The 17,537-nt window shown below is 37.4% G+C and overlaps 2 protein-coding genes across 5 annotated transcripts in view; one reads left to right on the top strand and one right to left on the bottom strand.

Moving 5' to 3' along the window:
* Positions 1–10,102, bottom strand: part of METTL15 (methyltransferase 15, mitochondrial 12S rRNA N4-cytidine) — a 102,933-nt gene extending 92,831 nt beyond the window's left edge. The window contains exons 1-3 of one of the 3 annotated variants that reach the window (XM_083885352.1): positions 9,730–9,793; positions 8,976–9,082; positions 8,037–8,307 (exon numbers count right to left, since the gene is read on the bottom strand). In XM_083885352.1, the coding sequence (XP_083741478.1) occupies positions 8,037–8,291 (255 nt within the window). In that variant the 5' untranslated portion in view covers positions 8,292–8,307; positions 8,976–9,082; positions 9,730–9,793. Of the gene's footprint in view, positions 1–8,036; positions 8,308–8,975; positions 9,083–9,729; positions 9,794–10,082 lie in introns of those variants that run through there. The other 2 variants (XM_083885353.1, XM_083885351.1) reach the window with 2 other exon arrangements.
* A 57-nt stretch (positions 10,103–10,159) lies between these two features.
* The window catches only part of KIF18A (kinesin family member 18A), a 31,109-nt gene continuing 23,731 nt past the window's right edge, over positions 10,160–17,537 (top strand). Inside the window, exons 1-5 of one of the 2 annotated variants that reach the window (XM_083885373.1) lie at positions 10,160–10,185; positions 10,975–11,350; positions 12,009–12,166; positions 13,067–13,171; positions 14,133–14,243. In XM_083885373.1, coding sequence (XP_083741499.1) covers positions 11,023–11,350; positions 12,009–12,166; positions 13,067–13,171; positions 14,133–14,243 — 702 coding nt within the window. In that variant the 5' untranslated portion in view covers positions 10,160–10,185; positions 10,975–11,022. Of the gene's footprint in view, positions 10,186–10,222; positions 10,332–10,974; positions 11,351–12,008; positions 12,167–13,066; positions 13,172–14,132; positions 14,244–17,537 lie in introns of those variants that run through there. The other variant, XM_083885372.1, reaches the window with a different exon arrangement.

Below are 17,537 nucleotides of genomic sequence, written 5' to 3'. Positions count from 1 at the left end.
AAAAGATATCTATCTCCTATTATTTCTATACATTACATGTCTTTTATCTACAATAAAAGTTATCACTTGTAATTTAAAAAAATAAGGACTGATAGGTAAAACATAACTGGACTAGTTTTTTCCAAAAGTACTTTTGACAGAATATGAAATGATAAAAAAACTGTTTACATACCAAGTCTAACCATCTACACCACAAAGAGAATAGAAATTAATAGTTGGTATTTTGTGGGAAAACAACCTTCTCAGATCACGTATTAAGTACAATATGAAATGATTTTCCAGTATTGGTCTATTCCACAATTCAACATAATGCAACCATTATTTCCCATTTTTCACGTTCATCACATGGGTACACTAACAGAGGATGCTACTAAATTACACTAGTATACAGCTGAAATATCTGTAAAATCACTAAGCTTCCAAGAACTTCAGTACTTCAGTAACTTGCACTAACAACCATCTCTTCATCACTTCACACAGAGGAGGAAAAAAGTTGCTATGAACACATTCTGAAGCACCCATCAATCATAATCGCTTAATGCCTTGAAATAATTTCCAATCTATTTTCTTCACAAGGGTTCAATTTTCTGATTACAGCTGAATATGAAACAACATATTAAAAAAAAATGAACAGGTTTTGTATGAAAACATAATAAAAGGCATTTTACCTCTGCTTTGCTTTGTTTTGCATTCCTCACTTATACCTTAATTTGTGGTCTTGATTCCACAGAATATACTGGAATACATCCCCCGAAGGCATTTACAGTTTATCTTAAAGTGCGTGACATCCTTCTCAGTCACCAACTGTAGGTTCATCTCAGAAGCCTGGCAAAAGTCCAGTCACTGGCAAACCACTCTAATCCTCACACATGCAGAGGCAAAGGGAGCCCTGTCCTAGACCCTCTCATGTGTGCCAAGTGGTATTCCTTGCCTAGTGCGAAACCTGCAGCCAAGCACTGCACTTCACGTAGCTGAGGGAAACATCCAGAAAGATTGCTCAGAGCCAGTTTTTTTCAGTGCAAGAGAACACAGATAAGCCCCTTCCCCCTTTGCTCTTGCACAAGAGGTAAGAGAAGCAAACAAAAACCACCACCACCTGCCTTTGTCACCTGCTCTTAGACAGCACTGGCAGACCTTGCTTCAGTATGCATTATTTACTTCGCTCATTTTCCTAAGAGTAATGTTGTCTGGAATTAGATTTAATGACATTATGACTCAAGCACACCATTATTAACATTTCCATAGGAAATTAAAATTTCAGTGTCTGAATGACTTCAGCTAATCATCAGACTTAACAAGAAAAAGCTGACTTCCTCTGCAACCTCCAAAGAAACTCCTTTCCTCAATTAAAACTGAGGAGATATTTAAGATGCAATGAAAATTTTACAAAGGCTCAAGTAAAAATCTAACTCTTTATTATTAATGGTTAGCCAACCCCAAAAAAGCCATGGACATGTTTTTGATAAGCCTTGGCTGCCAGGTTCCTAACAGCAATCTGACATTAAATAATACCATTTTGATACAGAGTGAGCCTGATACAATATTCATTTATTTCAGTGACATTAATAAAACAGAAGAATTTGTCCTTTATTAAAACTCAGTTATTAGAAAAGTATTTTCCCAAGATGCTGAGCATCAAGCATCATTGGAATGAAGGTAACATGCTCAAAAAGTCTGGGAAAAAGGAAAAGTATTAAAAAAAAAAATCAGACCATACGTTTGCATGACTTCAGATACCTGTTCAAGCAACTAATTTAGTAGCTTAACCTATTAATCATCTGTTTACCCAAATTAATTCTGTGCAAAACTACTCGAGCAGTATAAAATACAAAATAAGAAAACAAAACTTGCAGATATATCCCATACTCCAACAATGCTATTCAATTGCTAGTAATATTTTGTGTGATAGAAAAAAGTCTGCATGTCTGTTTGCAAACTCAAATTCAAATATTTAATAAGAAAGCTTAGCCAAAAGGCTGACTAAAGACACACAGTACTAGATGAGGAGGAAATGAGTAGCTACATATATTAATTATCACCCTTTCTGGGAACACAGGCTCACTGAAGTTAAAATTTCAAGGGCTTAGATTACTTTCTGGTGAATTTTATTAGTTTTCCCCAAGAGGTGCAAAGACTAATACTGTCACAACAGAAAAGGAGAGCATATACAGCGTCATTACAAGCTGAGTCACCCAAAAGCACTGAATCTTGCTTTATTATAACACAGCACCTTAAATAGTCTCCTGAAGTGCTGTCATTTGTTATGTGATAGAACGGTAAGAGCAAGTTAATCCAGTATCACCATAAAACCAAATCTGCACATCTGCAGAGTCGTTTTCAGCAGGCAGGCCCAGTTCCCTTGCTGGTCTCTTTAGATATAGCAGCTGCAGACTTTCCTTCCTTTACTGCAATAGAGAAGGATGCAGAACAAAGTTGGTGAGAGGTCTTCTACTTGTGGCTGCTGGTAACATTTAGATACGCCTTCAGAGAGCCATGATGCAGGTGGGAAGATGAGGTGGTCAGGAAGATGTGCAAGAACTACAACCCGAAGATTTTTTCCTGTGCAGTTGTGGCCATCAACTTAATTCTTCCTCTCATCCAAGTATCCTAGTTATTTTCTCTCTAAAGACCTAATTCTTAAAGGATAAAAAAAGTAAATTCTGAAGGGCCATCTTCACCATGCCTCATTCATATCCTGCCATCATTCATATCCAAATCCCCGGATATTTTTTATTTCCTGGTATCACAGTCTAATCACTCAGCAGTACCAGCTTCAAATAGAGAACAGTTATGCACTGCTCTCAAATAAATCACATGTGCTTTAAGTCATCTGTCAATACAGAATTTAAGATCCCTGTATTTCTGGAGGGCCCCCTACAGAAGTCAGCAAAACTGGAAGACAATTGAAGAGCGTGACTTTCTCTGCCTCCTCAATTGGCAAGCTGTCCATGAATATCACCTCCTGTCCTGTTTTCTTCCCAGTCCCTTTCTTTCCTCTCTCATCTTGTGATGGAGCTAATACAGATGCAGATAATATAAAACACATATGACACTTGTTGGCACAGTTAAATAATACTCCTTCCACCTTACTACATTTTATTTTGACTGCATGTCAGAGCATAGAGCACTTGGTTGCAAGTCAAGGAACATAAGCAAATGGAGTCTTCTTCTCCAGATCTGCATGTATACACTACCACTGTAAAACCAGAAAATATTATTATTTAAAATAATAATAAATACTTGAAGTACTATCTTTTGCATATCAGTCAAAACTGTTTTGAAAATGTTTTCCATTTTCATGCACTACCTTCAAATGCTAACTTAACTAAAAACATCTCTCTTAAAGTATGATTTTAACCAAGTATTTTAAACAGTGCTATCTGATGAGAATCCATTTCTAGTTTCCTATTAGATACACCCAAAAATAAACAAACTTTGCATATATACACATTTGCTTCACATTTTATTACACACTTCCACACACAGCTGTGAACTGAAGCCTGGCTAGCCTCCTCTGTAAATTTGCGATATGTGCATCAGGCAAGATAAGAGTGACATTAAAAAAATACACAGGAACTGTGTATGATCAACTGAAACAACCCTCAATATGCCCCAGTAACACTCAAATACTATAGGAAAAAAGTTTTCCGTAATTACCACAGTATTTTCAGAATTTATTGACTCTTGCAAGTTTCTGTATCTTCCTTTCTTTTTTTTTTTACAACAATCACTACAAAGCTCACTGTGCTGCTGACAGAGAAAAATTAGCCATAAAATTTGCTTATGGAAAAATATTTTCAGCATGCTTCCCACAAAAAAATTTGTTGTTTATACAATAAAGAACATTACAAATTGAGTGCTTTATGTCACCTTATTCATCTTACAAGTCCAGTGAAAAACAGGCCAAAACAATAAAAACTTTTACTATGTCCAGGTGTGTGTAGTGCTCTTCCAAAGGTAGTATTTCACCACTTATCTCATGATACAACTAATATGTCCTTCCAAACTTGGTATTTTGGTTATATTTTACAAAATATTCACACAACTTGAGAATTCAGAATTAATTTTTCCAGATCCCTTTACAATTGCTTTTTATTTTGGACACTCTGCAGAAAACTCCAATTTTGAGAACCTCTAGTATAAACGGGTCATTCCAGTTAAAAATGATTTGCAGATGGCTTTGGAGGTACTATGATAAGAACCCTGATCATCAGCACAAACATGTAACTATTTATATACCACAATTCTTGGAAACCTTTGTCACAAAACAGAAGCCCTCTCTGCAGGGTGCTGTACAGAGAAAGGTTATTTTTGCCTTAAAGCATTTATACTCAGTACAAGGCAGAAAGAGAATATTAATGTATAGACAAGAATACACGGAAACTAAGAATTTCAGAACTTACCCTGCTTTCTCAGTCCACCTGAGCTTCCCTCAAGTGTCATCTATTACTTGACTAACTAGCTCTGCAGAAAAGGAAGGAAACCACCATGCTCCAGATTAACATCCAACAGTAGCAGCAGAATCTCCAGGACGTGAAAAGCTACTGTCTTCAGAGTAGCTCAAGCCAGAGCTCAAGCAGCACTTCACCCACAACAAAACAATGCCTGAGTGTCAGCAATGTTTTTTACTTCCTTCCTGTTATTTTAGAAGTCCATGCTCACACACCATCTGAAAAGGAACCATTAGATGTTTGCATGCATGAAAATAGTAACTATCCTGAAAATAACACAGTGTGTACCTGAAAGAGTGAAAGGAAAGCTCATGGCAAAGCTGCATGTTTTCAGGAAATACTTGTCTCTGTCTAGAAACTAAGTATAACACATAATTTCCAAGACAAAAGAGGATACCTCCTTCAATGAATGCCAAGTAGTAAAAATAATCTGCATAACATTATGGAGAATCAGAAGGGAAATAACCACAGTAAGTTGCAGCTAGCTCAAGATGATGTCAGAGGAAATCTCTCTGGGGAAAATTAACTGCCTTTTTTTTTTTACATCGATTAACATAATGAGGTAAAAAATCATCTACTATTATTGGCTTCTGATGAACCACTTAAACACTGGAGAAAATGGAAAGATCTTATTCATTATTTCTTACCTCAAGTTTGACCACCTACCACTTAATTTACAGATACTAAAAAAAGCTTCTAGAACCATCATAAACCAAGTAATACTAGCAGAGCTTACAGTATCTCCCTTATAGTCTCTTCTAGAACATACTCAACCATAGAAAAAATCAACCATATAAAACCATAGATGTCACCAGATTACAGGCTTCCTCATATAATCTGAGTAGGGGATAATCATTGTTTTTCTTCTAGTTGGAGTTTAAATATTATATATAGAAGTATTTTTTGGTGCTGGAGCACTATCACTTCCTAGAGCTTTACAACTGAAAAATCTTTAATATTCTCATAAGAACAGCTAAAATTTTAGAGTTTCATCCTCTGGCATTCATACTAGAACTCACTGCTACTGAAATTTTTTTACTAAACATTAGACCCACAGTATGTGGAAAAGATCAATATCTCTAGTTAAAAGACACATGACCATTGCAAAGAAAAAAAATAGGAAAAAAGTAGGCTGAAATCTGGGGAAACATGCTTCTGGATGTTCAAACACTGGTTCAAAATATGTTTGGTTCTTTAAGAGAAAAGAGAATTGTCCAGACATCTGCAAAAACATTGGTCAGGCATTTACAAACGACACTGGTGGATTGAGAAGATTAAAATGTAGAATAATACAGTAAACTTAAAGAGGAAATTACTTATGTGTGGACTTACTGCAACAGACTTTTCATTGAGAAATGAAGTAGATTGGTAAAAACTAATTTGTAGTCTTTGCTTCAAAGACAGTACTACAACAGGCAATAAAAGAAGAGTCAAAGATAAATGGAAGTATTATTGCTCAAACTCTCAACAAACAGATTCTCCAAAGGAGACAGTCAACAAGAATATCCAGTGGGAGGGCACTAATATCTTTATCTCAGCAGTGACTCACTCTTAAGTAACATTTATCTTTTTAAGAACCTCTGTAAGTAAAATGAAAATCCCATTCAGTGGCCAGAACTATAGGGAGAACATCATCTTTCTAATTAGATTTTCTTTATATTGGTAAGCCGTTGTCTTAGGACACAAGAAAAAATAAAGGCCCAAATCAGCTATTTTATAAAAAAGAATATAACTCCATTAAAGCTGAGTAAAGGAAATCTTTATGTGTGTAGGAGAGAATAAAGCAGAAAAACAAATTCAAGATCAGAGCACTACTATAAAGTGTTTATAGGCTTCCTGTCATGACTATAATCTTAAAAATAAAAATTTATATGACACTCTCAGTTGACATCCACGCTAATACAAACTGATTACTACCACTCAAGTTAGTGAGAAACTGTGCTCAAAATTTCACTTACACTAGCAAAACTCAGTTGACACATTGCATCCTTTTGCATACTACTTACTTTTCAAGGCTTTAGAAAGTGCTGCAAATATATACAGGAAAACGGAAGTGCTTAACACTTCCCAGTTTCAGTCATGCTGAACAGGTTAGCAGTATTATAAATGCTTCTGTTTCAGGTAAAAACACTTGGGCACTCTTAAAACAGTCATTAGTGATTCACTACTAGCTTAGGAATCTGAAAAACCATGTATATACAGATTTGAAAAAAATCCCACCCCTATAATAAGCTATTTTATATCCATAAATATTTAAATTAGATAGTCTTTGGGGCAGTAAGTTATTCTCCACAGTTCATAACCTTGAACAGTTTTGATTACAAGCTCTGTTGCCAAGTAAGGTTTTCTACATCAACAAAGAGAGCTTAATGAACACTGACTTGATCAGGCTCTTCTTATCTAAGTAAAAACTTACACAACTGGAAAAAATATTTCACATAGTGTATCACAGTTTACATGTTCATTTAATTTGTGAAAGAGTCATCATAGTTTTGACATCAGAAAAAAAATCTGAATTCAAAGTTCCTTACGTATTTCTCTAATTTAGATCTCTTCAACAGTAGAACATGAAAGAGCAATGTGTACACTAATGTGTATCAACACTATTTCCATTTCCACTGCTTCTTCAAAAACTTTAAATAATACACAAGGCAACAAAACAAGATTTAACTGCAAATTTTTGATCACTGAGTCCACCTCAAACTTGCTATATCACTTTGTCACTGCTGGATTCATGTTGTTTTCAAATAAAAATAAAAACATATACATACCCTGAACTTTCTACTTCTTTACCTATTGTTTCAGTCTTTCTAGTAAAACTACACATTGACAAGCCTAAATTAGTAAGATTCTATGAAGCTAACATAAGCACTAAAATCAGATGAAAGTACCTGATATGTGAACATTATTTAAGAATTTGCATTATTTTAAAAATCCTTTCAAATTAGTACTAAGACCATCCAGACAAAAACATTTCACTGTGTATCATTATTTTCCAAGGATGTGTAAGGATATACCTGGACTCTATATGTAATGTAGACATATCAACACAGTAGTGCAGAGACCTGAACTACCCCAGATACCAAAAGCAAACTACTTACAGTACCATATCCAAATAAAAACGTTTGAATTAGCTCCGTGCTAATGAGGCTAAACAATTTTTAAGACCTACATACTTACTAACTCCTATACAAGAGGAAGAGGGATCTTCAAAAACTGATGAGAAAAAAAACTGATGAAACCATACATAAGAACTCCCCACTACTATGAGTATTTAACAGAACCTTAAGAAAAAACAAGCGCAATTCAGAAAGACAAGCACAAAAGCAACAGAATAGTCAAATACTACAGTTTTAATAAAAACCACCTACCTAAGGATTCAGGCACACAGACACCAGAATTTTATTAGGTCGAATACATAGTTTTAACTTGAACTTCAAAACAATTTAGAACCTTTAAAAGGAACAACTGATTGTTTAACAGCATCTCTTTACTCCTCTAACTCTAAAAGTTATCCCTACACTCCACAAATTTTTCTGCTGCATTGTTAATGGATGACAAATGTTAATTAATCACTTAACTCACCTGACCTGGCTGAGGGGACAAACATTTAACAACCTCCTCCAGCATCACTGGTATGTGCAATCTTCCAAAATTACTGTTTTCTGTATTTTGAGGTAATTCTTCAGTTTCACATTTCTGGCCAGTTTGTTCCTTTGATTCAGAGTCAGAACGTTTTTCTGATGAAGAATGGATCCTTCTGGCCACATTTACTGAGTTCAGTTTCAAGTTATGCAGAAACAAACATTTGCAAAGTTGGTACAGATTTTGAGATAGCATTATGGCATTGACCAACCTAGAAGGGCAGCAGATGTTGGGAATTACTCTCAAACAAATATTTGAAATAGTGCATTTGTTTAAATAGCAAAGCAGAAATGCTACAGGCATTACACATTCCAAGTTGGGCAGCTTTATAGATACGTCACGTGAGCAAAACATTTTCAGAACTTTCAAGATTATCTACAAATCAATTATGTTCAAGTAATAAGCAGATTCTTTTCACTATCAGATTTTAACACATGCTTTTCTTGAATTTACCTTGCCAGAGGCTACCATTATTTTGCTTGCACAAGAATATGCTGATAAAGTTACTCTCCTGATAATTTAGGCTTCAGCTGGTCAGTAATTCCCTCACCCTAAATGTGAAAGCGTGTATCACTCTGTGAACAGACACACAGATGTGAAGTTTTGCAACAAATCATAGTATGTCTACAGAAAATATATATATTACCATGGTATGCTGTGTTGGTTTTGTCTGGGGTGGAGTTAATTTTCTTCACAGTGGCCAACATAGGGCTAGGTTTTGGATTTCTGCTGAACACAGCAGGGAAGAGATACAGTTGGAGCAGGTGACCCAAATGCACTGAGGGATATTGCAGACCAAATTACATCATATTCCATACAGAAAGGGGGGGCAAGAGGATGTTTGGAGTGATGGCATTTGTCTTCCCAAGTAACCACTACCTGTGAAGGGGCCCTGCTCTCCTTGCAGACGGCTCAACTCCTGCCTGCCCATTGGAAGTTGTTACTCTTGCTTTTAGAGGGGCAACACGTTGTGATGTGGTGTGGACCTTCACAGAGGACAGCAAGTAGCAGCAGGGTTAAACATGGAAGGCTTTTTATATCTGACTCCAACAACTTATATACATTTTGTACAGAGGGCTGAGATTGGCCCAAGGAGGTTATAACCTCTTGACTCTATTGGTTACTATGACTATCAGTCAAATTCTCTCTCAGAGAACAACTATGCAAAACATACAGATAAACTCTAAGAATACGATATTGTTTATGTAAAGCAGCGTGAGAAAGCTGCTACAAAGACTCAAACATACAAAAGCAAAAAAATCAGAAGCAACAGGAAGTAGTGAACTTTTTCCTTGTTTTGCATTGCTTGTCTGCACGGCTTTCGAATTACCTATTAAATTCTCTTTATCTCAGCCCACGAGTTTTCTACCTTTTCCCCTTTCCCCTTCCTTCCCCAGCCTCACTGGTGAGGGAGCACGGAGCAGCTGGCTGGCGCTAAAACCGCTCTGTGGCATCATCACACTGACCCACACTGCTACGAGCCTAAGACACGAGGTTAATACGAGCTTTGATTACAACTACCCTCGTTCTACACAACTGGAGACCGTGGGACTGTAAAAAACGAGGTTCACTTTGAAAAGTCAACTTTATAATATACTTTTATAACAGGCTTATAAGTGAGCAGAAAGCGTACTTTATAATAGCACGTCTAAAGGGACGCAGGGGTGCCGACTGCCGCCTTAACACGGGTATTTGTACTGAAACAGAAGGTAAAGCCAGTGAGGACGAAAATTCCACCCCTCTTTACCAGAGGCGACCGGAGAACCGCCAGCGGCCCGCGCGGGAGGAAGAGGCTGGAGGCTGTTCCCGCCCGAACTGGGCCGGCGGGACACGCGGAGCCAGAGGCCGCCCGCTCGCCCGTCAGCCCCGGCCATGCCCCGTGCGCTGCGCCCGGTGCCGTGCCCGGTGCCCGGCCGGCCTCCCCGCGGCCGGCCCCCCCACCCCGCGGGCCCCGCACGGCGCTGCGCGCCCGCCCCACGCACTCACCGCTGGTGCCGGCGCTCTGCTGACGTCACGGAGGACAGCCAATGAGGAGGCGAAGAGGGCGGCCTGCTGCTGTTTGAATTCGGCGGCCGGCGCATGGCGGTTGGTGAGTCCGGGGGTCGAGAGCGGGTGCGGTCGGAACAGGAGAGTGAGAGCCGGGACGGGCAGCCCTGCGGTGGGCACAAGGGGGAATTCTCCGGCCGTAGGGCCGAGCCCGGAGGCGTGCCCCGAGGGAGAGCTGTCTGCGGTGGGGTAAGGAGGGGGCTCAGAGTGCCGCGCGGGTCTGGGAGGCGGCTCGGCTGAGAGAGCCTGGCCCTGGAGTGGCAAAAGCGTCGCTGATAGCCTTTACCTTGTAGGTTACTGCCCGCTGTTAAGAGTGAGCGAACAACCCGCTGTTAACAAGAAAAATGGGCTATTTAAAAGAAGCTCTATTTTGATACCGCTTACTGTATCCTATGCAAGGCACGTTAACGTAAATCCCGCTTTAACTCTCTTTAAATCCACGTGCAACGTGACTGTATTAATAATCCAGGGAGAGTAACGTAGGCAGCTCCTCTTTCTGCTGAAGAACATAAAAACTCTCTTTGGTCTATAGAAATGTGGTGTCTCATTTGAAAGCTTGGTCTGTTATAAACGAAAGCCTGTAGGTCACTTAGTCGTTTAAATTCTGAAATAAACTTGAGAATTTACTGAGGAAGTGCTAGTTGGCTTTCTGAACGCTGTGCTGAATTAAGTCATCTTTTGAGGCCAGTGTTTCCCGGAGTCTCACTCCCACTGGTGCAGTCTATTGATAAGTAATGAGTGGCTCCAGTAAAAGTGCTTGATTAAATGTGTGAACTGTTTGAAAGAGTGAAAGGCGTTATATTGCAAATAAAACCTGTCTTGTCAATTGCAGAAAAGATTCAACTGTTCCGTCTGAAAGTGAAGCTGAGGAACAGAGAAGATGACTCCTGCTAAGGAAGAAGATGTCTGTAGTCATGTGAAAGTGGTCGTCCGTGTCCGTCCAGAGAACGAAAAGGAAAAACAGGGCAGCTTTAGCAGGGTTGTTCGTGTTATTGACCAGCATGTATTGGTCTTTGATCCAAAGGAGGAAGAAGTTAGCTTCTTTAACAGGAAGAGGCTGACTCATAGAGATATTAACAAAAGACAAAGGAAAGATCTTAAATTTATGTTTGATGCCATTTTTGATGACAGTTCATCCCAGTTGGAAGTTTTTGAGCATACTACCAAAAATCTAATTGATGGCTTCCTAAATGGATATAACTGTACAGGTAAGTTTCCTGGTTTTCTTCTTTAATTAAAAACTTCCATGAATTTCTCAAAGTTTCTACCGTTTTGTTCAATGGCTGCAGAGCCCTTAAAAAAGCTTGAGATAGAAATAAAACATTGTGGTTTAATTCACAGATGTGAAAGGCTGACTTTTTAGCATGTGGACGTTAGGTTAGGTGTGCGCTATTTTAAAAACAACTTTGTGTTAAGGTTATAGTAGACTTGGGAATTTTATCTGAAATATATGTGCAAATGGGAGTCCTCTAGAGTTATTCAAGCAGAAGTAGTTGTGTCACTGACTATGTGGTAACCTGCTTTCTGAACTCTTTAAGATCTTGGTGGTTTTTAATTGGCCACTGGAATGTGGCAAGGAAATGAAATGCCTATCAACAATAAGTTGATAGCTTAGAGTTATGAGAGTAAATTAATAATATTTTCATGTAACGCATCAGTGAATGGATTTCGAATTGAAAATTCGTATATTTGAAACCTCTCTCTTTAATCATAGATGTGAAAAGTAAAGCTTAAGTAAGAAACTTGATCCATTTATGAAACAGTCATGCAGAATGGCAGAGGTCTGTGAGTGTCCATTTGACTTTCATATTCCTGATTACAAATAAATTACATATTTTTGCTTTGTTTTCTGGGGGGAAAATTCAGTGCTTGCATATGGTGCAACAGGAGCTGGAAAGACTCATACAATGTTAGGTTCTCCTGAAGACCCTGGAGTCATGTATTTAACTATGATGACGCTTTATAAGCGCATGGATCAAATAAAAGAAGATAAAACATGTGATGTTGCTGTCTCTTATTTAGAGGTGAGTTCCTGCATTTGATATGTTGTTTTTAATAAGTCATAATTTATAAATAAAGACAAGCTGGTTTTGCTTTCCTCTGGTGCTTTCTGGGGCTCCACACAATGTGTCCTTATAGGAGTGGAACTGTATTGTGCTGTGCAAGCTTGGTGTTCCCAGGCACCTGTTAATGTTTTACAGAAGGCTGCCCAAAAACAACAACTGCTTCTAAGATATTTACTGAATGTTCGTGATTTGTGTCTTGTTGATCAATTACCTGCCTCTGAACATCTGTTGATGTGTATAAGAAATTATAATTTCAGGGTGATGCTCTAGGACTTCCCAGTACCATCCTATAAGTACTCTGAAAAAGCACAAAAGATGATGTTCTGTTTTTACAAGTAAACGTTTTGGCACTGCTGCTGAGTGGTGCTAGTAAAATGGTTATCTTTTTAGCCCCCTTCAAAGTCTTAATGGACTCTAGTTGGTATTTGGGAGAGGTAGAAGGAGATGGGGAAAGTTTGCATTGCCATATGCTTTCACAGACTAAGATATCAGACATTTATAAGTTTTAACAGTGGTAAGTTTGAACTAAGAATATCACAAGTATGGATTGTGTGTGGAGTAGAAGAAAATGAATGCTTTGGAGTCATGCTTGTTGCAAAACTGGTTTTTCTAAAAAAAGGTAAATTTTTTGAATAAAGAATGAAAATTATTTACTAGAAAGAATTACTTCTAAAATCAAAGAAGAAATGTGATTTGAATACTTTTAAGTTCAGTATAGAAAAAATGTAAAAAAATTATAGCATAAATTCACTACTTTGTCTTAAAGGAGTATTAAAAAAGACTAGTGATATCTGTTTATTTAATTCTGCCAACTATGGGAGTATATTTTAATAAATTCTTTCGAATTCCATTTCAAAGGTTTACAATGAACAGATACGTGATCTGCTGGTCAGCTCTGGACCTCTGGCTGTCCGTGAAGATGGCCAGCAAGGGGTGGTAGTTCAAGGTCTGACATTGCATCAGGTATGTAAATATCTATAGAAACTTAAAATGTGCTTGAGATGTTTGAGAAACATTCCTATTGTTCTGTGAGTTATATGGAATTTGGTAATTTCCTAGTGGACTTTTTTCTGGCCATAAGCACCAGTAACTGGCAAATCTAATTAATTAGTTAAAAGCACCTTGTGGAAAAAACCTAATAGTATTACAGAATGCAAGAATAGAAGCAGTCAGTCCTTGTTATCAAAAGGATACCATTGGCTTGATGCTTATCCAGTAGATTTTTGGAAGATTTCTTTTTTGGCAAAAATACCTTGGCATTGCCTTCATTACCATCTTGGAGTGCTCTACACCGCTATGAAGTCTAAAGGTTGTTTTTGTAAAAACCATGTTTGAAAAGTTCCATATTAAATACTTTTCCAGGCCAGCACAGTATTTCTTTGGTCAGGTCAGTGATAGAACTTAGTTTTCCAATCTGAAAATCAATTCCTGTGGAACTATTTTCTTGCAGCTTTCTTGTGTCTGTTACATGCTGTGACAGGAAACACTATTCTAAGTTTGGCTTGCTCTGTGAATATTCTTCTCACTAAACCATGAGTCTTGTGAGGAAAAAACTTTTCTTGTACCAAGGCATTAAATAGTGATATACTAGTGTAAGTCCAGACATTCTTAAAAGAGGCTGATTCTAACCATGGAGAATCTTTCAGATTTGTTTAAATTCTTTACTAAAAATATTTTCTGATTTAAGTTGCTACACTTAAGTGCTTGCTCTTCATACCTTACTGCCTTTTAGCTGAGAATATTTGTTTGAAGTGCCTGAATTTCAAAACATGAAATTTCTTACTTATGGGTAGCTAAAGTTTGAAGTTCGTGTATTTTGTTTTGAAGGTGTATGTTAATGTAAATCCATCTTAGAATCAGTGTATTTCTATAGTTGATAGAAAAGAAAAGAAACCTGTATTTGTCTTGTGCTCTGCTCTTAAAGCCTAAATCAGCAGAGGAAATCCTTCAGATGCTGGATTATGGGAATAAAAATAGAACTCAGCATCCCACAGATGTGAATTCCTCCTCTTCCCGGTCCCATGCTGTCTTTCAGGTGAGGTGATATAGCCAACAAACAGTGGTCATTACTGTGAGTTGCAGTTCTTGTTTAAAGTTGGAATGGAAGCTTTTACTTTTAAGCTGTTGAACCTTAGTTTGAGGAAGAGGGGATTGAAGTTTTTCAGTTTACTCTTCTTGTTGACTCCTTATTCCTTGGAGGTATGTAATGGTTCTTAGTGTTCATGTTTGAAAAAATGAATTCAATGAAAAGATCTCTAATTCCAATTTTTTGAATTTATATGTATAAAATATGTACTTATACCTTCTTAACTTATATTCCTTAGAAGAAATAACTTATGTAAAAGGGTAATTTAAAGCTTTAATAATCTTCTATATTTCAATCTTATAAACTAAAAGTTATTGATTTTGTTTAATGCTTTCTGTTTTCAGGATGTTGTTTACTGTTTCTATGGGAAAAATAATTTACAGAATGCAGTTATGTCTGCCTATAAAGTAAGAATCTCAAGTAGTACTTTCTTACTTTATTGGTTAATGTTAATTTTTACAATAAAGTGATTTCCTAATATCCTGGTAGAGATCAAGTTTTAGAAAATTGAAATTATGATCCTTAGTCTTCAGAAATGAGTCTTGAATGAGTTGTACAAACAATGCTCAAATTTAAGATTTCTTCAAAGATTTTTGGTGTTGGCTACACTGCCTTATTCTTCTGGCTTCTGTTTTTAAATACAACCTGTGATATTTAAAAACTAGCCCTATTATCAACAATGTCTTTTTTTTTTTTTTCCTTTTTTGTTTGCTGCTACATACTGCAAAGCAGTATCTTGAATTACTTATTTGTTCCACTCTGGGTTGAATAATATTAAAATACATTTGATTCTGGTTCTTGCATTAGAGCACGTACCTGTTGGGAAGATCTTAACAGTATCTGCAGATTTAGGCAATTATAAATAACTACAGCAAAGTTAAAAAACACCAGCTTCTAAATATGGAACAGAACAGAAGTCATTGCCACGCTAAAAGCTTCTGGTTTCCTACGTACCTTAAATGTATGTTTGAAATTGCCCTTCCTGGTTTTAATTTCCCCTGAGGTCTGTCTCGTTGTCCATTGTACATGAATGCACAGACTCCTTTCCAAGTTGTTTGGGCTGAGGGCTGCACTGTCGTGTGCTGCCTTTAGAAAGGCTCAAGGTACAGTGCTACAGAGAGATCAGAGCAAGCTGCTGACTTCTGTTTCTTTACTTGCTGTGCTGGGATAGCTTATCTCCCTCACCTTTACTTAGGAAAAAGCTCTGGATTTTATTCTCTGGCAGACTTTTTCTCAGCACATTTCTAAAAGTGGCAAGCAATTAAATAAATCTCTTCAGTTTCGCATATACTTCCACAAATCTGTGACATTCTGCATAACAGAACTGTGTCTTATTTCCAGAGATGTAAGTGATGAGAAATCCCCAGTCCTGTCATGATTGCTCTTTATTTTTAATGTTTCTATTATTTTAAGAGTTGCTTTTTTGTAGAGATATGTTATTTTTGGCTTTTCTTGTTAACTTTATGGGAGCAGGATATTTTCTGAAACTGACTCAGAAATTGATAAGTCTTGGCCCAGAACATTCTGAGCTGATTTTAGAAATGTAAGTTTTGCCTTACTGTACCATATGTCTTAGGTTTGAAATATTTATCTAGGTTAGGCAATTACTGTATCTGAAAGGAAAATCTGAATTGCCTCACTGTTCTATTGAGAATGTTCTGCTTTGGGGCATTTCCTGTATCTTTTGAATTTTTACAAAAGCTTGAGTCATACAACATAGTTTGGCTGTAACTCTACCTTTCCCTGCTTCATTAATGATAGTTACTGTGTTGTTCTGGTAACATGTTCCTGGCCTGAGGTTTTTTGGTGGTTTTTGTTTGGGTTGTTTGTTTGTTTTTGTGGTTTTGTTTTGTTTTTGTTTGGTTTGGTTTTTTGGTTGTTTTTTTGGGGGGGTTGTTTTTTGGGGGTTTTTTTGGGGTGGTTTTTTGTCTATTATACTGGAAACAGTACAACTGAACTTAGTTTTACTGTTTGATATAGAAACATATCTATTTGAAATTTCATGGCAAGTCATAAGAATTTCTATTTAGTCTGCAATACTTGTCAATCTGTTTTCTGTTACTAGATACTGGGAAGACTTCATTTCTCATGCACAAAGCTTACAGCTACAGAAGTAGTGAGATACTGTCTTTACTAGTCAGTCACCTTATATTCATGGCAGCTCTTTCCTGATTCACCATCCAGAAGAGCATTCATGAATGTCAGTAACCATTAGCCATGTTAACAAATGGCAAAGCGCTCAACACAAAAGAAGGGGAAATATATGAAGAATTATAAAGCCATCTAAGGATAACTTTGGTTCTTCTTACTGACCGTATATTCATGGTTTGTCTACTTCCTTATAAACCTGAAGAAAGAATATCTTTACCAGCAGAAGGAAGCAGAAGCATTTAGTTCTTTGTACATCTTTGTACTGTGAAAATTTCAGGAAAGTGGGATGAGGGGTAACAAGTGGCTTCAGGAGGCATCCCATTTGAAAAGATCCTGGAGTGTATTTTCACAGCAGTAAATGAGTATTGTTTCCTATTAATGGAAGATACAATTAAATCTAAATCACTGAAAGGTCAACTTTTTCCTGGTTTATCCCTATACATCTCTTTATGGTGTAGTCCTAAGTGTGCATTTGAAAAAGGAACAGCTCTTTCAATATAAAGTTCAGGAGTGTGATATGCATTTTCAGTGCAGAAGAGTCAAGAGCTGTGAAATTCATTTTCCCTGTTAAAAAACTCACTTATCTTTGCTGCTTTGTGAGCCTGGGCCAGTTGGTCGCTTAATCCTCTGCAGCACGACAGGAGAGAGAATCAGAAGCAAGAGAACACAGTGCCTTTTGGCTCACTTAAGTGAAGGGAAAGTGGCAGAGGAGACAATTACTTGCCACTATCAGCTGTTTGCTTGCAACCTCTTGCACGCTGCCTTGACACCATGCAACTGCTGCTCAACAAAAGCTAATTGCCAGTGTGTGTTATCAGCACTGTCTGGGTCACAAGTCTAGGAAACAACATATGGGCTGCTGCACAGAAAATTAACTCCACCTGAGTCAAACTCACTGCAAGGGACTTGAAAAGGTGTCAGGAATGGATTCACTATTTTCCATTAGAGCAAACTGCCTGTTGACATTAGCTATGTACTAAAAGGTTGAATTTGGATTACAAGAGGGATTCAAATACAAATGCCTTAAAACAGTTGTTACACTATGAAATCAATTTATTGCTTAGATTCGTTAGTGGTTACTTTTTAATTTTT

Source organism: Zosterops lateralis (assembly GCF_965231275.1).
Source record: "Zosterops lateralis genome assembly, contig: SUPER_6_unloc_1, whole genome shotgun sequence".
Classification (NCBI taxonomy): domain Eukaryota; kingdom Metazoa; phylum Chordata; class Aves; order Passeriformes; family Zosteropidae; genus Zosterops; species Zosterops lateralis.
The sequence above is the reverse complement of the archived record's forward strand: the minus strand, read 5'-3'. Positions and strand labels throughout refer to the sequence as shown.